Here is a 22,324-nt window from a genome sequence, read left to right on the forward strand (position 1 = left end):
TCTGATGGAAGGATGGAGCGCCTTGATAACTTGGCCACGGCGACGTCCACCTTTGGCGGGGGACCCCACGCCTTTAGTTGACTCTCAGAGACGGGAAAAAGTGCCTTGAAGCGTGTGGATGGCGCAAAGGATCTCTCCGGGTGCCTCCATTCGCCCTCCATCAGGCGGAGCATCTCCGAAGAGGGCCTGAAGGTACGAGACCTACGGCTAGAGCCTTCCCCGCCTTCCCGGTCTCTGATTCTTAGGGTCTTGAATACTCTGGACATTTTGTCCAGGGGAAAAATCTCCTTCTCCTCCTCCGTACTAGAAGACGACTCCACATCCCTGAGGCGCAGCTTTTCCAGAGGCGGCAGGGACAATTCGCAATCCAGCCGTGGCCTCTTGGCCAGGGAGACGGCTTCCATTCTTTTCATGGAGTCCTGGACGTACCCCTTCACCCAGGACACCATCTCTCGCATGGGAGTTGTTTCAACAGAGGGGGCCCTGCACCCCTGACAGAAGCGATATTGGGAGTCATCAGGCAGCGGCACTCTACAAGAAGCGCACGCCAGATGCTTCCTTTTGGAAGTAGCCTTCCTTCTAGGCGGAACAGTGGAAGAAGAAGAAGACATTCTTAGTCAATGAAGACAGTTCTCCAGCACAGAAATTGACCAGGGAGCTTCACCAACTGATGTGCTTGCAACCGGAGCGACAAGCACTAACTGAAGCTCTAAGGGGACTTAAATAGGCCAGGGGGTGGGGTTTTGCCCGGAGCCCCGCCCAAGGGGTAGGGGCTACAACGGAGCCAGAATCTCCTGAAAAAAAAGGGGAGGGGAGAAGACAGGGGGAGGGGGATCTGACCCAGGTATGGTCCCCAGGACCGGGGGACCCCCCTCCCGAACTACCGTGCAATGCTCGTGTCTAGGGGTTGTTCTCTTCCCGTCCGCCGCAAGACCCGCGCACTGCACATGTGCGGCGGACCCTGTTAGATGGCGGACCGGAGGAACCTAAGAAAGGTTCCTAGGTCTAGCGTTCCTAGGGGAAAGCCACGACCCGGCGCGCCAGCCGGACAGGAGCGTGCACGAGCCGGCAGGGTCCCCGCCAGGAGAAGGGGACCTCTGCTGAAAAAAGAGGATGTCCAGAAAAAGATCTTCTGCTGTCAGGTACCGGTGGGGGAGAGTAGTGGACCCCTATAGGAGGTCAGAACATCTGCTCCCCCCCTGACCACCTGTCCTGTCCCACAGGACAGAAAAAAACACAAGGGAGGAGCAGGTCTTCCGGCCTCTTATAGAGGTCAAAAGCTGTTAGGTAATTAAAAATTCCACCTGTCCTAACAGCTCATAGGGGCAGGAATACCCCAGTTGTGCTGCTGTTGGGCGTAGGGGGAAAGTAATGCTATAGGACAACGTTGCGGTCACTATTATGGGGGCACTATGGATAGTAATGCTATAGGACGACGTTGCGGTCACTATTATGGGGGCACTATGGATAGTAATGCTATAGGACGACGTTGCGGTCACTGTTATGGGGTCACTATGGATAGTAATGTTATAGGACGACGTTGCGGTCACTGTTATGGGGGCACTATGGATAGTAATGCTATAGGACGACGTTGCGGTCACTATTATGGGGTCACTATGGTTAGTAATGTTATAGGACGACGTTGCGGTCACTGTTATGGGGTCACTATGACATTTCTGGGGGTACTGTAGTTAGCACGGTCATTAGATCACTGTTAGTGGGGCGCCATGGCCATCGCTGTTATTGCGGTCTATGACATTGTTATGGGGGGGCTGTGACTTACTCCTATGGGATGTCACTGGTTTAGGGGGCCGCAGCTCCCACATTACGGGGTCACATTATGGGGCTGCTAATACTCAGAAGACAATGCAGGTCATGTGACTGCTGGTATGTGGGGGGCGCTCTCCGCCCCGTGACCCCTCCCCTCTGACTTCCATTGTTGCCTCTTCATCCTGTATCCAGTCTCGGAGCTGACGGCTTGTCACTACCAATTACCCCTCTCCTTGTGGTGAGACACGGAGGCCCCCGGCGCTGGGGTCCTGGGATCAAATCCTGTGCTTGTCTGCCCCTCCTCCCACCTACAGAGATATCACCACCTCTGGGATTTGGGGCGTAGACAATGGGTGTAGTAGTCCTCCACTTGGTCTGTGTGTGGGAAAGCTGGGTGCTATGTATTATCCATATGGCGAATCATTTTGCACAATATCTTGGATTTCCTCCCTAATCATTATTTTGTTGCATTATTCTCACTGCAGCATTGGAAGAACTAGAGTCACGAAGAACGCTAATGGACGGTTTTATTCGCTGTCAAATCCTGTTCCCGTAGACAATAAGAGAAGATCCCGGGTATTGGGGCAAAGGCAACAGCGGGGTGAAGCTGAAGATTCGGAATACTTACAGGAATTGCTTGCATCTTATACTCCAGTCACATCCAAAGCTGCATTCAACATTGTATTACATTGCGAGGATGCATGACTTTATATCTCACTGCAGTTTTTGCTGGTTTGGGGTTTGTACAGAGTTTGCTCTGTGCTGCTGGAGGCAGTATTTATACTCCAGTCTCAACCAAAGCTGCATTCAAAATTCTGTTAAAATGTTAGGCTGCATGATGTAACATCTCACTGCAAATTTGGCTGGTTCAGCATCTATCTGCTTTGCTGGATACAGTATTCTATACTCTAGTCACATCCAAAGCTGCGTTTGAAAATGTATTACATTGCTAGGGTGCATGACTTTACATCTCAATGCAGATTTTGCCGGTTTGGAGTTTGTACAGAGTTTGCTTTGCGCTGCTGGAGGCAGTATTTATACTCCAGTCACATCCAAAGCTGCATTCAAAATTCTGTTAGAATCCTAGGCTGCATGATGTAACATCTCACCGCAGCTTTGGCTGGTTCGGCATCTATACAGAGCATGCTTTGCTGGATACAGTATTCTATACTCCAGTCACATCCAAAGCTGCAATCAAAATTGTGCTAGATTTCTAGTGTCTAGCATGTCATTGTCTAAATACTGAGCCAGAAAAAGCTGTAATGACCTGCTATACACTAGTAATCTAGCAAAATTTTGATTGCAGCTTTGGATGTGACTGGAGTATAGAATACTGTATCCAGCAAAGCAGAGCATACCATGTATAGATGCTGAACCCGCCAAAGCTGCGGGGAGAGGTTACATTATGCAGCCTAGGATTCTAGCAGAATATTGAATGCAGCTTTGGATGTGACTGGAGTATAAATGACCATCTCCATCAACACAGGACATATTTTGTATAAATACTGAGCCAGAAAAAGCTGCAAATGATGTGCCGTGTTGATGGGGACAGTCATTTATACTCCAGTCACACCCAAAGCTGCATTGAAAATTTTGCTAGAATCCTAGGCTGCATGATGTAACCTCTCCCTGCAGCTTTTGCCGGTTCAGGGTCTATACAAAGCATGTTCATGGAAATGGAATTTTATACTCCAGTCACATCCAAAGCTGTGCTCAAAACTCTTACAATGCTCTGTGGTAAGGTGAGATCTGTCAGTGCAGAACTGCCCAATTCCTAGTAAGGGCTTTGGATGTGATTGGAGTATGGCTTTGTGAGGCTCATGTCACTTGTTACAGTCTGGATTTCATGTAGGCTGCATTCACTGAGTTCTGCTCTTGAGACGCAACATAAGAATCTCTCTAATTCCATACGATCTTCTTTAAGGAATATATTTGCCACCGTTGATCCCTATACCGATTTTGTCTGGAATTACCCTTAAGATTAAATTTTTTTCACAAACAGCGCCACCTTGGTCCACAGGCTGTATTAGGTACTGCAGGTCCTTTTTTTTTTTTTTTTTTTTTTTTTAATTTTAGCATTTCTACCTCATCCCCCCAAAAATCACCATAGACAACATTACAGTCGTAATCAGTTTATTTCCAGGGGTTGGAAGAAAGACAAGTTGTACGTAATAAAAAATAAAGCAGATGCCCCAAAAAATTGGGCAACATTTTTTTTTTTTAAACAAGTAAAAACAATACAAGTCTCGCCATATCTCGGTCTATGCAGCTTCACCCCCCTTGCTTGCGGTCAGCGGAGACAGTAAAAACCCAGTGGGCGATGGACATAAAAAATATACAGGGCTAACTCCGTTTCAGATGTTGTGGGGTTTCCCGAGCCCCTGCAGTACTGATACATTTACATTTAAAATAAAAATAAAATACAGTTCAGTGGCTTTACCCCAGCCGGCCAGCAGGTGGCTCCGGAGAGCCAAGCTTCTTAGACCTCAGTCACTTTTTATGAACCACTTTAGGGCGGGGTGTATATACAGGAAAGAAGGGGTGTATATACAAACCTATAAAGGAGTTGTAGTGTTTCTAGTCTAGTATTCTTTGTATGTTTTGCCAAAAGTTAAAAAAAATTGGGAAGATGTAACCCCCTCCATCCCCTCCCAAAAAAAAAGTCCTACACCCCAAATTCAGACTTAAAAAAGGACCTTTCACCACCTCCACTAGCTCCAATTTTTGCACCCCTTAATATGCCCCCGCCACAGATCACAGAGCAGTTGGAATTTTTTCTCTAGCCCTCACCGTTCCTGAGTAATTGATGCAGTTAGTTATGATGTCTAAACTCCCTAACAACAAGTGGGTGATGTCAGACAGGAGCAAGCAAGGGGCGTGGTTCTGTGCTCTCTGACACTGTCCAATCAGAGGCAGACACTGTAAGAGCTCTGAGTCACGCCCCCTCTGCCTGACACCACCCACTAGACATTAGGAAGTCTAGTTAACATATCTAACTGCACTGATTGCTCAGGAACGGTGGGGGCTAGAGAGAAAATTCCAACTGCGCCGGAATCAGTGGAACGGCGCCTATTAAAGGATGAAAAAAAGCTTGAGTTGGTGGAGGAGGTGAAAGGTCCTCCTTATATGATTGTAGTCCAGTCTTCTTTTTCCAGTGTAGGGAAGGCTTTTCCTCTGGTCCAACAGGCCTGTGCACTGTTACTCCCTGTTATCAGCCAAACATTATTGCAGTCTCTTCTTGGCAGGAGGGGAAGTGGCCACAGGCTGTACCATCGGCAGAAAGGGGGAGGAGTCTAAGCTGGATAGTCGTTGCTTTGCATGTAAATACCGTTTGGCTCTTCATTGACGGAGAGGTAGGTCGCCCTCATACTGGGAGTATACTAGAAAGAAAATAGAAGAACCATCAGCTTCTAGAAGTATATAACGTACAGACACAAGACATAGGGCGGAGCGTACACATATATCACAGGGGCCCTGCAGGAAAACGAAGATTGCTAGAATTCTGGCTGTATGCTGCTACCACTAGGGGGAGCTCCTGAGTATAGATATATGTCATCTACAGAAATCTGAATGCAGTGAGCGCCCCCTGGTGGTAAACACTTTACAAGGGGTTTGTTGGTGGTCATGATGTTTGGGGTGTATGGTCAGTCCCTCCCACCCCTCTATACAGGATCGGCTATTCACCCAGCACCCTGATGGACGACTAGTGCCCCCCTCCCTGCAGGTATATAAGTGCATCCCCAGGTGGGTGAGGTGGATATTGGGTTTAGGCCTTGGTAAGTGGCTGGTGATCTATCCCTCTTAGAGCGGCGTACACTGCAGGCTACTCTGCTGCGTAATGCTCTCCTTAACTCCGCGAAAACCACAGCACTTAACCGCCCTATATAATTAATGGAGCAGCTAATGAACAGGAGGCGATGGGGACGTAATCCTTCCTGTACGGCCGAGGAAACACCCCGGGCTAAGGAAGTGCTCCGTCATCATCTTCAGACCTCGCAGCTGCAGTCCTATGTAAAATCATCGGTCGCTATATGTGCTGAATGTAACATCCAATGGGGGGAGCCGCTGCATACATGTTACACAGTGCTATAATATATATACAGTATATCTAGAGAGCTCCCCCTAGTGGCCCTGCAGTCAACCAGAATTTAAAGTGTTAAAGAAGGCTTTAACTTTTTTGCTTCATAAATCCATAGGACGGGTCAAGGGAACAAACTTTATAATACAGAAAAGTGCCCGTGTCTTCAGTTTTTCATCTCCTTCTGCCACTGATCAAATCTGTACAATAGAAGTCTACGGAGAGGGGGAGGAAGAGGAGAAGAGCTCAAAGCAGAGAGACCGTTCTCTTTGACAACACCACTGGGCAGAAACAGTCTCCTATCTCGGTCTCTCTCATCTTCCCCTCTCCATAGACTTCATTGTCCACTAATATTGCATGTCAGACTGAAATCGCTCAGAGATATTTAAAGACGCAGGCACCTGTGTGGGGTGGACGGGGGGAGACACATGGACATTACAGACAATGATACAACTTACGTTTTTTACATTACAAAGCTCCAACACAAGCATGCAAAAACAAAAGATGGATTAGCAGGCGGCAGAATACAGGAGAACGGCGGCAAATCGGTGGAGAAATCAAAATTTTATCAAAAGGAATTAAAAAACGAAAACGTATTTGGCTCCTAAATGACATCATTGGTTGTGGCCGACACCGGGTACATTGTCATTGGGGTCGTAAAGGGGGTCGCAGCAAATCTGATTAATAATGGCGGCCGAGATATGGAGCGTTATAGGGTACAAGGAGGCGGCCGGAGCGCCGCACTGCGACCGTCAACTATTCACCCCAGATACAACTGCATGCCTGGCTCACCTAAGAGTGCATGTGTGGTGGAATGGGGGACGCCTCTGGCAGCGGCTTATCACCCCTGACATCATACACTAGACTAGCGGGCCTGGCAGGACTCACGTCGCCTTGCGGCAGGATTCCGATTTTTGTGACAAGGTGTTGTACCTCTGCGCCCCCTCATTACTCTGAACCTTTACTACTCAGACCAATGTACATGGGTAAATTGCCCTCAAAGCCCATGGGGCCACATGGCTGCTTCCTTTTAGAAACAGCGCCACCCTTGTCCATAGGTTACACGCGGTACTGCACCTCAGCCATAGTCACTTGAATCTGACTGAACTGTATCATGGGCAACCCACGGACACAAAACTGGAGATGGTTAGGGCAGGCTGTAGATACCAAGGATCCAACAGTCCGCTCTGCCTGGGTCGGGGTGCTTAGATACAGCGCTCGGACAGTGACGGCTTCCTACACCATCCTGCACTGCTTTAAAGGGATCGTCCCATGTATAATATTGTTTAAAGCCCAAAATTCTGGACACTTTTTTTTGTTTTTTACACTTATTTCGGGAATATTTTTAGGACAGCGCCACCTGCTGTTTATTTTGAACAGTTTTCCTGTGTCCATCGTAGTAAATGAGGTGGCCGCACATGCTCAGTCTCGTCTCGCTTTGCTCCAGTATACAGAGGGATTTTTTTTCTCTGTCTTTTTCATCATATCTGCAGCGCCCCCTATGACAAGCAGAGAAGACGCCGCAGCTTCGGAAACAGCCGACTCCGCACAGCACAGAGAGGCAAGACTGAGCATGTGCAACCACCCCGGCACATTTATGGAGGTGGACGCACTAAAAGCTATTCATATAAACAGCAGGTGGCGCTATTCTAACTATATACCAGGAATATCATGATGGGCCGGATCGAACCATACACAATATTCTTACATGGGACTGCCCCTTTTCGTGACCATAGTAGTCATCTACAAGAAGGATTTGGATTCAGAGGCCCAGCGTACCGTGGGTGGGGGCGATCCTCTCCCGATCAGTGGAACGTTCTCGTAGCGAGGGTTACCACCGAAGAGAGCTGCCTGGTTCCTGCAAGAGATAGGAGAAGACACGTTAAAGGGGTCATCCGAACCCACCATGGACGGGACCAGATGACAAACTCAGCTCTGCAACCACTTACATGTATTCGGCAACGGGGGCATTGGAGATGGTTTGGCCCGGCGGGTGCAGACTGGCCTGGCTGCCCAAACTGCTGCTGTAGCTGCAGAAACTCCTCAGCTGCCCCCGGTTGGGATTGTGCACCGCTATGCGCCGCGCCTGCGGGTTAAAGGGGTCCTCCTCATCAATGTCGTTGTAATCTCTGTCTCTGAAATAAAGATGAGAGAATTCCTTGAAGTACAATTCCTAAATTCCCCTGCCATGTGCTGCCCCCTTGAGGACAATGGTGCAATGACAGCCAACGCAAAATCTCACCTTGCGACCAGATGCTTCCAGGCTTGCGGCACGGCACATACCATGGCGGTGAAGGCAAACGCCGCCAGAATAGAGAAGAGGCCGAGGTACAGAAGCCCCTCAACCCCGTCATAGCAGATGCCGATCAGAGCCTCCAAGTAATCCTGGGGCGGAGACAGAACACGTCAGGTTACCAGATTATGGGATATTCCGGATTATTGGACGTGACCCGGCCCCTCCGTACCTTGTGTAGTCCCCGGCAGTCCAGCAGGGCGGTGAGCTGGTGCAGGTTAGACTCCGACGTGTTCAGCAGCAGTTGGATGCCCTGTAGATCTTTCTGGAAGAAATACGAGGCACGGCGTTGTTTAGAGGAACGGGATCAGGTAAAATACATTGCAACGAAATCTCTATTTACTGTCTATTATTTAGTAACAAACACCCCGCGGGGTCACCGCACAAAAACCTATTGTGTTATATAATGGAAAAATCTGCCTCTGCAATGCCACTGACCACCACTAGGGGCAGCACTCAGATCCCATCTACATAGTGAAATTTATACATTTCAATTTCTGTCGATTTTTTATTCTATTTTCCGTCCAGGATTATGGGGGCGGCCATCTTGTCTGAGCTTCTCCTCCGCTCTGTGAACAGCATTTAGTGATCTGCTTTACAGTACAGTCATGGTCATAGGCTGCAATAGACTCGTTGAGGTCTAAGGGAAAGTTTTCTGTTCCGGGAGGGGGGAGGAGATAAGCTGTGACATCATCTGATGTCAGTAGTGATGTCATGACTAGAGATGAACGAGTACTATTCGAAACGGCAGCTTCGATTAGCGTGCACCCATAGAAATGAATGGGAGCGGTCGGCACGTAGGGGGTTAAGCGGCAGGACGCCGGCCCGGCTGTATCCATTCATTCCTATGGGTGCGTGCTATTTGATACTGCCGTTTCGAATAGTCGTCGCTCATCTCTAGTCATGATGGCTCAGTGGTGTTATCTATAGAGGTGTTATCTTCTATTGTAACTCTGTCCGTCATATAAATGAGGTAAAATTCAAAAAGAAAATGTAGATTTCGGTATGGACACCCGGACTGACCCCACTGAATACAATGCTAGCTCCCCCTAGTGGTGGCTCCACACACACACACATAAAAACTGCCAAAAAGTTGGGTCCTCACCTGGGCAGTGGGAAATATGGGTACGGCAAACTGCAGTAAGCCTTGTATCTGGATCTGCATGGTGGTCAGCGACTTCTGGAAGACGTTCAAGGCCTAGAGAGAAGGACGGGGGGTTAATGTAGGTGCCGGTGTGCGGTGACGTAGAGTCGGGGGTCTTCTTTACGTACCTGCTGGAAGGGATTCTTCAGGCTTTGGCTGCAGTACAGGTAATAATGGACGACCTCTGGAAAGACAGAACGGGGTTAGTGGGCACCACGAGCGGCCTCATGGCACGTGTAGTCCGACTAGGACGGGCGTTACCTCCACTGATCTGATCTTGTGTCATGTTCATGATGAACTTGTCCGGTGCCACGCAGAAGTCACTGGTGCCCTACAAGACAGGGTTAAGGGTTAGTGGTTATACTGGTGATCACCCAGCTTTCCCAGTAATAACGCCGAAATATACTGTAAATTGGACGCATCCATTTTAGCATAAAAAATTGCAATTTTATAGCCTCATTTTTTCCAGCATTCCTCATTTATTCCTCCTGGAAACGTATTAAAGACAAAATAAACCTGACATTTAGTCCCGGCACAATCATGGTCAGCATGGACTGAATGTGTTCTACTGACTAAGTGTATGGTAACACCCAGATGTCAATTTGTTAATACATTTCCAGGAATAACAACAGAGGGACAACACTCCATCGGGCTCAGAATTGTCCGTCTTACTAGATACTTGTATGTGCCACTGAACAACAATGCTGGAATAGGTTTTGTTAGAAATTATATGTTGTATCGTTCCTCTGTTGCTCCTCTGGGAAATTTCTATATAAATTGATAATTCGCGTTAACATTTTGGTGACATGATGCGGTCGGAGCCGCAAAGACCTGTCCATCTGGGCGCAGGTAAAACTGAGGCTTTCATGGCAATTGCGGGTAGGCGGCGCTTTGGACACAGCTGCATCACATGTCCTTATCCTTCTACCTGTCAATTGGGCGTGTCCCTACACAGTCTGTACAGTGTATAGATATATCCCATTCACAAAGAGAATGAAAAACGCACCCATTGATATATTTCCAGGAAGAACAACAGAGGAACACAATACAGATTTTTAATAAAAAAAATTCTATAGAATTGCTATTGTATGGGGACGCATTTACAAAACCAGAGCAGACAGAAGACGAGAGAGATTCTTCTTAAGAGACTCCATACTAAACCGCACCCGAGACGAGACAAGGCGCCCTCCCTGATGTGGCGCAGAATCCTATTTCCCCCGTGGCCGCCCTCTAATAAGAATCAATGTCACTATTCATTTCCATCCACCTCTGTACCGCGCACCTGCCTCATAACCGTGGAGATAAGAATATAATGCGCAAATCAGGCAAAGATGGGGGGGAAGGCCGGAACGCGAGAAAACCAAGAAATTCAATTAAGAACGACTGGAGGAATCGGAGAAGGGTCAAAGCTGAGATTAGACAACGGAGGAATCCAAGAACAGAGCCTGTATCGATAAAACATTACGCTGCCATGAACGTTCGCTGCCAGGCACCTCCGCGCTGGTGTCATGTTCTGCATACGCAACGTGATGGGTCGGAGTATGCAGATCTGCACTTGACCACATCTTGAAGGAGACTTATTAGATATAATAAGCCCTTTATACAGATTAATAATGTGAAAACCGTTTCTAAATATCTTCTTTCCAGGCCGAGATATGGTTATTTGAAGTTACAGGCCTCAATCCTGAGGCTGCACTACTGAGAGATTCGGATAACAACATGTCCTCTTCTGATACTGGTGAGGTGCAATGTTATCATGGAGATCTTTTGTGGGTAGAAATCACTATGTAAATAAAGTCTCCACAAAAACCAATAACAAATCAGAAGAGGACATTAGAGTCTCAGTGGTGCAGCCTCAGGCTTCTGGCCTACAGCTTTCAGTGGTTGTATCTCAGGCTAGAAGTAAGATATTGAAGTACAGTTTTCACATTTTTATTGTACAACAGGAGGACTTTCTTTTTTTTTCTTTTTTTTTCTTTAATAAATTTCTTCTGAAAAGGCTCCTTTAAGGGCTGATGCATAGAATGAGAATGGAGCAGGCCGGGCCGGACTATGTACACAAGGAGGGGGTGGCAAAATGGGCAGATCTCAGGACCATTTCTAAATCCCATAAATTAAACTAAAACCACATTGTAATATTTAGCAATGTGTTCCCATATTTGGAACTACAGTATATGGCGGTATTCTGCAGATATAATATTGCTGCGGTATAGGAGATGGACACTATATGGCATTATACTGATGTACTTTTATCCTATGGGCACTATATGTTTGTATTAGGAGACTATAGGACTGTACGTAGCATTATTGTTTAGCCATATGGCAGTATTATGTGCAGTATATGGTTGTATTTTGTGAGTTGTATACAGCAGTATGTTTTGATGCTGGATGTATTATATCGGCTGCATAGCACAATATAGCAGTGTTATGTAGGTATTATTTTGATGCTACATATTATTTGGGCCCTATATGGCTATATTTGGTTGTGCAATATATGGTTGTATTTTATAAGTCATATACAGCTGTATTGTTTTCCTGTTCTATGGATATTATGGAGATGCTCAAAGACGTAATATATGGGCACAGTATGATTTTGACTCTATATGTCAGTATTACGTGGGTGTTATATGGATGCTGCATATCCCAGGCGCACTATATGGTTGTATTATGCGGATGCTGCTTATGATTTGGGTCCTTTGTAGTTGTATTATAGAGGCCAGTATATGGCAGAATAGTTTTAGCTAATATATGGCAGTATTATGTGGGGAATACTTAGCTGATGTATATCCGATTATAAGATGGCTGTATATTGCAATATTGTTTTGGCATTATATGGTAGTATAACATTAATATTATATGGTGGTATATTATTTGTACACTATACGGTTCTATATTCTTGGTCGTATACAGCAGTACAGTTTTGCCATTATGTAGGTTTATTTAGATGCTGGATTATGTAATATATCGTCTGCATAGCACAGTAATGTTATGATGTTGCATATTATATGGACACTACGTGGTTGTATTATATGGACTGTGTATTGTTATGGCACTATATGGCAGTATTATGTTGGTATTTTTTGGATATTGCATATCATATGAACACTATACGAATGTATTATATGGACTGTATCTATAAGAGTATGGTTTTGGTGCAGGATGGCGGTATAACTTGGGTTGAAATGACAGAAGAATATGGAAAACGAATGCCTTTGTACACAGGCAGCTTTCTTGCCGTTAGTCAGCGACTAAATTTCTCCCCTCCCCACCCTTCCATTATGACCATCATTCATGCGAAAGCTTGGGCAATAAATTTTAATACAACCATAGCAGAACACTATAATGTCGCAATAAGACCAGCATGTACACACGCAGACCAATGACTGCGGCTGCTTTTAGTGGGCCGTCCTCCGGAGCTGTAATCACTTAATTGATAATCCAACTAATGTCCCGGCTGAAGGTCTTCTGTGCAATCAATACATCTCAAGACTTCTCCCCCAGATGGTCCCCGCCGCCTCCCCGGGGACAACATGACAATGGCGGCTCATTACAGACTTGTGACGTGCGGCCCTGGGGTGACATGATCCACTTAGGGATATAGGAGAGGGCCCCCCGCCCCAGATGGGGCCCAATATAAATCTTATTTATCTGCCACCTGTCATAGATAAGGAAATTGTAAAGATTGATGAGCGCAATAGATTGAATGATGTCACCTGTAGTTCATCTGACACACAGGAGGGGGCGCTCTGGAAAACAAAAACCTTACCTAGCCAACATTTCTTCCCCCTATTTTTTCATATTAGCTTCGTCTCCCATCCCATAAATCACAACATCCCATAAAGACGACAAGATCAAGGACCTCTGCTAAGTGTCTGACTGGAATTAAATGGACACTTAGCATTCCCCTGAGACGACAAAGTGAGTCTCCTAGAAAAGCTGCTGACCTTCTAACACTCCCGGGATGGGGCAGATGGATCAGGAAAGACTCTGAGGAAACGGCCGATACCAGGGATCGCAGCGAGGCTGCGGAGACTCCTTAAAGGAACCTTTCAGATGGAACATGAAGTCCAATCTTCAGGCGGCAGGTTATAGAGCAGGAGGAGCTGAACAGATTGATATATAGTTTTATGGGAAAATATTCAGTATAACCTGTCATATAGTCATTTATAGCTCGGCTCTAGAGGCAGCCATCTTGTCACGGAGGCGGGGATATAGCTGTCAATCACTGATAGGACCGCCCCATGACAAGATGGCTGCTTCTAAGCCTACAAAAACAAAAGAGGTAAAGGAATACATGACAAGTTCTACTGAATATTTTCCCATAAAATGATATATCAATCTGCTCAACGCCTCCTGCTCTATAACATGGCGCCGACATTTTCTACACGACAGGTTGCCCTTAAAGGGATCCTATCATTGGATACCATTTTTTTCTCGATAACACGTCGAAATAGCCTTAAGAAAGGCTATTCTTCTCCTACCTTTAGTTGTATTCTCCGCGCTGCCATTCAGTAAAAAACTGGGTTTTCTTTGGGAAGCAAATGAGTTCTCTCACAGCACTGGGGGCGTATCCAATGCCGCCAGAGAACTCTCCATCTTCTTCAGGAACCCGCCTCTCTGCGCATTGTCTTCCGTCCTGGGTTTTCAATTTTCTAGGCCTCGGGCCGAGCCGACTGTGCATGCCTGGGCCACAAGAAAATGGCCACTTACACAGCTTACAATGTAAGCGGCCATTTTCTTGTGGCCCAGGCATGCGCAGTCTGCTCTGCTCAGCGCCTAGAAAATTGAAAACTCAGGTCGGAAGAAGATGCGCAGAGAGGCGGGTTCCTGAAGAAGATGGAGGCGTCGCCGGAGAGTTCTCTGGTAGAATTGGGGACGCCCCCAGTGCTGTTTGAGCACTGGGGCCCGCCCCCAGTGCTGCGAGAGAACTCATTTGCATACCGAAGAAAACCCGGTTTTCTACCGAACGGCAGCGAGGAGATGACATCTAAAGCTAGGAGAAGAATAGCCATTCTTAAGGCTATTCCGACACATTATCGAGAAAAAAGTTTATCCAATGATAGGATCCCTTTAAATTGATCCTTCAAGAGAAACGCCTCATGTGCTACATCAGATGTCATCGCTCCTGATCTGGTGACCTTACACACGACCTATACTAATGCTAGAAAATATATGTAATAACCGTATAGCAACAAACCCTCAGCTGTAAAAAAAAAAAAAAAAAAAAAAAAAAAAAGAGTTTAGGTACTCTCTATACTGAATGCTCTATACTGCCTCCTGGAGGGCATCCCGTTTAGTGGTGACCACTTCAGAAAAGAACTAGGGATGATGGCTGCACAGATGTGATTAGAAAAACATGGTGACTTATTTTTCAGGAAACAGCGCCACATCTGCCCATGGGCCGTGTCTGGTACTGCAGCTTAGACATATCCAAGTAAATAGGACTGAGCTGCAATATCAAAAACAGCCTTCCATACAGTAGTTTGGCAGGGTCCAAATATTACAAAAAATAAATTCACCAGTGCACATAGAAAAACTTTGCTTACTATTGCAGAAGAGGTATCCAGGGCTAAGGACGCCCAACTTAATAACACGGTGATCAGCCCAAAAGTCAACATCCTAGGGGGTGGAGAAAGCAAAAATACTGCATTACTATATACACATAGCATGGTTATTGCTTGGTTCTGTCCCATCAGAGGCTGACCCCTTCCCATACATTTTACTGTAGCTCTGCTTGCTCAGATTGGCTGCTGTGTACAAGCCCTCCCCCAGGGAGTCAGTGTTTAACCCTTACGGTGTCTATCATAATGATATATGTATGATAGTGGCGTATGATAGACACCATGATAAGGGTTAAGTGTGAGAAAGCTGTGACACAATCTATTATTAGTAATGATGGCTCAGTGGTGTTATCTATGATGGAAATGAGGTAACTCCTGCAAAAAAGAAAAAAAAAAAAAATAGGCAATTGTCTGCCTATTATTAGGCTAAGCGGCCAGAGTGAGAATTTGCAGGATGTATTTTCTTTAAAAAAAAAAAATTAAAAAAAAAATCTATCTATATTAGTATATCTATTTAACTTAGCAAGACCAATAATAAAGATTAAAAAAAAATAAAAAAAAATGGCTGCTTTCTTCCTGAAACAGCGCCACTCTTGTCCATGGCTGGTATTGCAGCTTGGCATTATTTCTGTAAAAAAAAAGCAGCAATTTTTTTTTTCTTTTTTTAAAAAAAGTTGTACATCCCCTTTAAGGAGTCTTGTGGTGTGAAGACGCTGGCGTTCCAGGATGGGAGATTTTTTTTTTTTTTGGGTCAAGCACCTGCAGAACATATGCCTACACTATCTTCTGGATCTCAGCTGTGAGGTCCGAGTTCACCCTGCCCCGCTGCTCCATTATTCATGTGCACTGCAGATCTCTGGCTCCTCTGCCATTAGTCGCTGGTTCTCACACTACATCCCGAATAAGAATATCCGAAATCAATGGGTGCACCCGTGAAAGCAGCGAGACACAGGAGCTGGTAATGAGAGACTCCCAGGAGGACCCCGCGGCAGATGGAAACCATCAAACCCTTTATCTGCTTCGTCTTCCTTCCCAGAGACACTAAAGGTTTCCAGGATTCCTCCATAATAAGGCAATTATGGTCATACACACTGCCGGCCCGCGACTTACCCATCGCACATTAGGGGGCGGCTCCACTTAACAAGTCCAGTTATAATTAACTTTTATTTCTAAATTTAGTTTCTATAGGATTATCGACCAACGTAAAGAGACTGCATAAAGGCCGCTCCACCTGTAGAAAAACAGAAACCGAGGACATCACATCTACTTTCTTTCAAAAACAGCGCCACACTTGTCTACAGGTTGCTTCTGGTATTGCAATGTTATACACTCACCGGCCACTTTATTAGGTACACCTGTCCAACTGCTCGTTAACACTTAATTTCTAATCAGCCAATCACATGGCGGCAACTCAGTGCATTTAGGCATGTAGACATGGTCAAGACAATCTCCTGCAGTTCAAACCGAGCATCAGTATGGGGAAGAAAGGTGATTTGAGTGCCTTTGAACGTGGCATGGTTGTTGGTGCCAGAAGGGCTGGTCTGAGTATTTCAGAAACTGCTGATCTACTGGGATTTTCACGCACAACCATCTCTAGGGTTTACAGAGAATGGTCCGAAAAAGAAAAAACATCCAGTGAGCGGCAGTTCTGTGGGCGGAAATGCGTTGTTGATGCCAGAGGTCAGAGGAGAATGGCCAGACTGGTTCGAGCTGATAGAAAGGCAACAGTGACTCAAATAGCCACCCGTTACAACCAAGGTAGCCAGAAGAGCATCTCTGAACGCCGCACAGTACGTCCAACTTTGAGGCTACAGATGGGCTACAGCAGCAGAAGACCACACCGGGTGCCACTCCTTTCAGCTAAGAACAGGAAACTGAGGCTACAATTTGCACAAGCTCATCGAAATTGGACAATTGAAGATTGGAAAAACGTTGCCTGGTCTGATGAGTCTCGATTTCTGCTGCGACATTCGGATGGTAGGGTCAGAATTTGGCGTCAACAACATGAAAGCATGGATCCATCCTGCCTTGTATCGGTAACGGTTCAGGCTGGTGGTGGTGGTGTCATGGTGTGGGGAATATTTTCTTGGCACTCTTTGGGCCCCTTGGTACCAATTGAGCATCGTTGCAACGCCAAAGCCTACCTGAGTATTGTTGCTGACCATGTCCATCCCTTTATGACCACAATGTACCCAACATCTGATGGCTACTTTCAGCAGGATAATGCAATGCCATGTCATAAAGCTGGAATCATCTCAGACTGGTTTCTTGAACATGACAATGAGTTCACTGTACTCCAATGGCCTCCACAGTCACCAGATCTCAATCCAATAGAGGAGCATCTTTGGGATGTGGTGGAACGGGAGATTCGCATCATGGATGTGCAGCCGACAAATCTGCGGCAACTGTGTGATGCCATCATGTCAATATGGACCAAAATCTCTGAGGAATGCTTCCAGCACCTTGTTGTATCTATGCCACGAAGAATTGAGGCAGTTCTGAAGGCAAAAGGGGGTCCAACCCGTTACTAGCATGGTGTACCTAATAAAGTGGCCGGTGAGTGTACCATTGCATTAAAGAGCTGCAATATGGCACACCTGGTGTGGTGCTCTTTTTGGAAAAAAGCAACCCTGTTTTCTGGACCTGGACAACCCCTTTAAGAAGCAATTCGGGTCACAGTATACATGTCCAAGATCAAGGGTAGACTAGCTTAGATTTTTTTTAATTTTTTTTATTCAGAGTATTACTCCCATCATGCTTTAACTGGAGGAGGATCTCAGTCTCGCTGTAGGGGGGGGCTTCTTTCTGAGATGACCATTACCCCCTGATGGTGAGCTTTGTATAAGATACTTAGAGGGAAACTTTCCCAATTAAAGGGATTCTACCATTAAAACCTCTTTTTTTGTGGATAAGACGTCGGAATAGTCTTTAGAAAGGTTATTCGTCTCTTACCTTTAGACTTGGTCTCCGCTGCGCCGTTCCTTAGAAATACCGGTTTTTACCGGTATGCAAATTAGTTCTCTCGCAGCGATGGGGGCGGGGCCCAGAGCTCAAACAGCAATGGGGGCGTCCCCACCGCTGCCATAGAAGTATCTCCAGCGCCGCCTCCATCTTCATCCGCAGCGTCATCTTCAATGTCTTCTTCTGGCACAAGCTCGTAACTTCTAGGCCTCGGGCCTTGAGCAGAGCAGACTACGCAGGCGCACAGGCCACAGGAAAATGGCCGCTTGCACAGTATTGTTAGTGGTCATTTTGCTCTGCTCAAGGCCCAAGGCCTAGAAGTTACAAGCCTGCGTTGGAAGAAGACGTTGAAGATGACGCTGGGGACGAAGAAGGAGGCAGCGCTGGAGACACTTCTCATTTGCATACTGGTAAAAATCAGTATTTCTAAGGAACGGCGCAGCGGAGACCACGTCTAAGGGGAAGAGACGAATAGCCTTTCTAAAGACTACTCCGACGTCTTATCCACAAAAAAAAAAAAAAAAAAGAAGGTTTTAATGGTAGAATCCCTTTAAGGTTATGAATCCTGAGGATCATGCACATGGCCACGTTACAGATCCGTAATATGGCGCCCACTATGGGACCATACTGTGTGTCAAAAATGACCTCCAAGGCCGTACGAGTGATGGAATCCACTATAAGGGTGTGACAAGACGTCGCCATCTTCACATAAAGGCTAATAATAATCCCGGGTCTTTAAGGAATGGAGAAGACAGTGGAGACTTGTTGGTCGGTGGTGACCGTCTTCCTTCGACTAATTACCTCGAAAGTGGCCACAACAAGAGCGAGCGAGATAGTGAGCGAGCACTCTGCTGCTTTTAGTGCCGCTAAGTCCAAACCACAGCGTCTGTTACAGACTCATCTCTATGACAAGGCGATATCAAAGGGCTTGCACGGGATTAGACAAACATGGCTGCCTTCTTCCAAAAAACAGCACCACGCCTATTCACAGGTTGTGTGCGGTATCACTGCTGTCCATGTTACCAACCAATCAGAGCTCAGCTTTCATTTCTTATACTGCTGTGCAAACATGGAAGCTGAGCTGTGATTGGTTGCTTCGGGCATCAAGGACAGTGGTGATAACTAAAGCCCTGGCTAGGAATATTAGATAGGCCTTTAATGTGTGGTGAGGGGTATTAAAGGGGTTGTGAGGGACTCGAAAACATGGCTGCTTTCTTTTTCCTCAGGAAGTAACATGTCCGCTTGTCACATGGCCATGCAGCAGCTCAGTCCCATTCATCTTAATGAGATGGAGACGTGGCATTGACATGTGACCAACGCACATAATGTCGCTTCCTGAGATGACGAAAGCAGCCATATTTTCGAGTCCTGCACTACCCCTTTAAGAACACCCAAACACAGGGACATCATCCAGTGCACGTGTGGCCATGTCTGGTACTGCAGCTCAGCCCCTTGGTTTCTAATTTCGGATACCTCTATAGACACATGACCACACTTCCCAATTTCTTGTGAATTTGAGCCCTTGCAATAACCCCCCTTTCAGGCAAAATTTGTATAATGGTTACCAAAAATTTGGAACAGTTTAAGGCTATGGCATCATGAAGTAAATTTTTTGGAGTGCAATTCCTTCTATTTACTCTCAGGCTACATTCACGTCTGTGTTGCAGCGTCTGTTGAAAATCGCGACTTCTTCGTCCAGGGATTTCAGTTTATAGCAATGGCTCCCATTACAGTCAATGGGGTCAGTCGTGCACCATCCGCTATTTTAGCAGTTCCTCTGACGGATCAGAACAACAGACACACCAGTGTGCAGATGTGAAGATAGGTCAGCGAATTCAAGACTGTTGTATTATACTGAATGGATCGGAGCTGCAATATCAAAGCAGGCATGGCGCTGTTTTTGGAAGGCGGCAGCCATGTTTTCCTAATCCTGTACAACCCTTCAATTTCTTTTGCGAGCACGAACATAAATATACCAGGATATTGTGCGGTATAAAAGGTAGCTCCTAAATAATTCACCGCCGCTTTATCCTTGTGCACTTAACTGCATTCAAGTAACTGTACATCAATATCATCTCATACTCTAGTTACATCCAAAGCTGCATCCATAAATCTGCTGACTGCCATAACCCTATAGCTTAGGTCACTGCAGCAGAGAAAACGTGGTCTGCATAGACAATGGCCCGGCTGGGGTCAGCAGTGATACGTAAGCCACTGAAGCCAATGGAAGGACTCATTATGTTTGCAGCTCCGGTTGTGAGTGGAGTCTAAAGCAAAGAATGAGTCTAATTAGACATAGAGATAAAAGAACTTGTCCGTACAAATTAACAGCGATATTATCTCTCCGTTATTTCAGGCACGGCAATGACTTTGATAAATGATTCCCTTTATCCACCCCCCTCATTTTCTTCAGATCAGGACGATAGTGGACGTCGCGATTCCTGCGCTGACGGATGACTGAAGAAAACTTATTAATGGGAAGTAATTACTAGATCCAGATCCCGATGTCATAGCCGGCGCGGCCATCTTATCCGGCTGCAGACCAAACAGTCCGCGTACGACCTAGATAGAGATGAGCGAACGAGTAACAAACTTTCCAAAAAAGTTCAGTGTGCTCCTCCTTGGTTGTCTTCTGACCTCCTGGGCGAGGCCATGGGCCATAGAAGACACTGACACGGGGTCGGAAGACGACCGTGATGGAGCCTGATTTAGTAAATACTTGTATACCCCATAATTTTGCAGCATCTTACATTTTACTGTTGTGTTATTCCTCAGTTATCCCTCCTGGAAATGTATGAATAAATGGACAACTGGGCGTCACCCTGTGTTGCTGTATACTCTAACATTGCCCAGGCAGCTTATAGGGACGCTCCCCTTTCACAAAGGACATGGTAACATCAAGTCATCAATTTAGTGACATTTCCAGGAGGAACAACAGAGGGACGGCAGAATGCAGAGTTATGAGAAAAGATGCATCAGAATGGTTACTTCAAAGAACCCAAGGATTTACTAAAATGGACTTAGAAGAGCAAAGGAGATCCAACCGATCACAAGAAGAGGGGTCCGGTGCCGCCCCCGCCCATATCAATGAAGTGCCTGTGTGCTTGCCACGGCTCTATACAAACGGTATGGTACTGATGAAGATAGAAAAGTGCTGCATGAATCTAGCATGTTATTGATGAACCAGGAGGATCAGGATGAACATCGTATTCCGTCCTGTGTTCTGTACTTACGTAACAAGGAGGCATCTGGAACGCTTGGCCAGTCCTAAGCAGGTCACGAGACAGATGACCAGGTCAAAGATGAAGACAAATAGGTAAGAAAGCCATCTGGAATAAAAGGGGAAAAAAAACAACTTGTGAAACTGCAATGGCTGCATCTTACTGTAGAGGGCGCTGCGTTCTGTCCAGCATCTACCCCAGCAATCAGGAGAATGGGGGCCTGAATGTCCCCCTGTATTCAGGCCATGCCCCCTCTTTACCGAAACTGCCCACCCATTTGCAGGTTAAAAATCCACCATTATTTGTCCCCAGCCGCTATAATGTCCCCCACATAGTACACTGCCCCCTTATATGGCCCCTATAACCTGCATGTAATGGTGGATAGTCACTCCCCCCCCCCTTTGTCCGCGTCCACTTTTTGGAATAATCCAATAGGCAGCGTCCGTTTTCTTGGCAGCACACCGCTGCAGGGACCCCTCCTCCCTCGTCCCCTAGTCCTGGGTTGTATTATGGCCGCACAGCCCCGTATACATGGTATAGTCTCCCTACCTGTAATACTCAATGATGCTGGCTTGCCGGGCGACCATGGAAAGGTTGCCGCTTGTCGCCTGCCAGTTGGGTAGCGTGGAGAGCTGAGCGATGACATTATTGGCCATGATCTGCATGAATCGCAGGGTCTGGACGTAATCGCCATGTGCTGCGAAGATCTCATTGAGACGTAACAGGTGCTGATCCAGACTCTCCTTCAACTTGTAGCTGGTGCCAGACACCTGTCGAAAAAGCCAGAAATCCATTAACAGAGGCGCAGTGATCTGGGCTCAGCTGTCACGTCGCGCTGCAGGCAAACAAGCCGTAAAATTATTCAAAATGATCATTTTTAGGTTTAGGTCACAGCGCCGTTCATATGGTTGTGGCTATGACTGGTACTGCAGCTTGACCACATTCTAAGCATTGAGACAGGGCTGCAGGGAAAGTTTACGGCCACAACCATAGGTACAGCATGTGTCCTCCCCCTCATACTAAGAATTTGCAGCTGCATCTCCCTCCTCTCACTTCCTCCAAGTGCTCACAAGTAAATAAAGGAGGTGAGGAAGATGAACCTTCCACCAAAAAGATGCCACAGAGCGATATAAGTCCTGTGCTGTGTGATCTAGGACTAGGCTAATTGGATATCACTACTCTGCTTATCTGAAAACCTGCAGCCGCATCTCCCTCTTCTCCCCTCCTTCCATGCAAGAAAAGAGAAATTAGGAGCCTCAGGAAGGTGAGGATTAGAGATGAGTGAGTACTGTTCAG

The 22,324-nt window shown here is 46.4% G+C and overlaps 1 protein-coding gene across 1 annotated transcript in view; it reads right to left on the reverse strand.

Annotated features, from left to right (window-relative positions):
• Nucleotides 1–3,886: 3,886 nt before the first annotated feature.
• Nucleotides 3,887–22,324, reverse strand: part of TTYH2 (tweety family member 2) — a 52,771-nt gene continuing 34,333 nt past the window's right edge. The window contains exons 4-14 of the mRNA XM_075279349.1: nucleotides 21,578–21,798; nucleotides 21,041–21,136; nucleotides 14,832–14,904; nucleotides 9,547–9,616; nucleotides 9,414–9,469; nucleotides 9,247–9,339; nucleotides 8,314–8,406; nucleotides 8,091–8,233; nucleotides 7,798–7,983; nucleotides 7,628–7,706; nucleotides 3,887–5,150 (exon numbers count right to left, since the gene is read on the reverse strand). Coding sequence (XP_075135450.1) covers nucleotides 5,064–5,150; nucleotides 7,628–7,706; nucleotides 7,798–7,983; nucleotides 8,091–8,233; nucleotides 8,314–8,406; nucleotides 9,247–9,339; nucleotides 9,414–9,469; nucleotides 9,547–9,616; nucleotides 14,832–14,904; nucleotides 21,041–21,136; nucleotides 21,578–21,798 — 1,197 coding nt within the window. The 3' untranslated portion in view covers nucleotides 3,887–5,063. The remainder of the gene's footprint in view (nucleotides 5,151–7,627; nucleotides 7,707–7,797; nucleotides 7,984–8,090; nucleotides 8,234–8,313; nucleotides 8,407–9,246; nucleotides 9,340–9,413; nucleotides 9,470–9,546; nucleotides 9,617–14,831; nucleotides 14,905–21,040; nucleotides 21,137–21,577; nucleotides 21,799–22,324) is intronic.

Source organism: Leptodactylus fuscus, chromosome 6 (assembly GCF_031893055.1).
Source record: "Leptodactylus fuscus isolate aLepFus1 chromosome 6, aLepFus1.hap2, whole genome shotgun sequence".
In the NCBI taxonomy this organism is placed as follows: Eukaryota; Metazoa; Chordata; class Amphibia; order Anura; family Leptodactylidae; genus Leptodactylus; species Leptodactylus fuscus.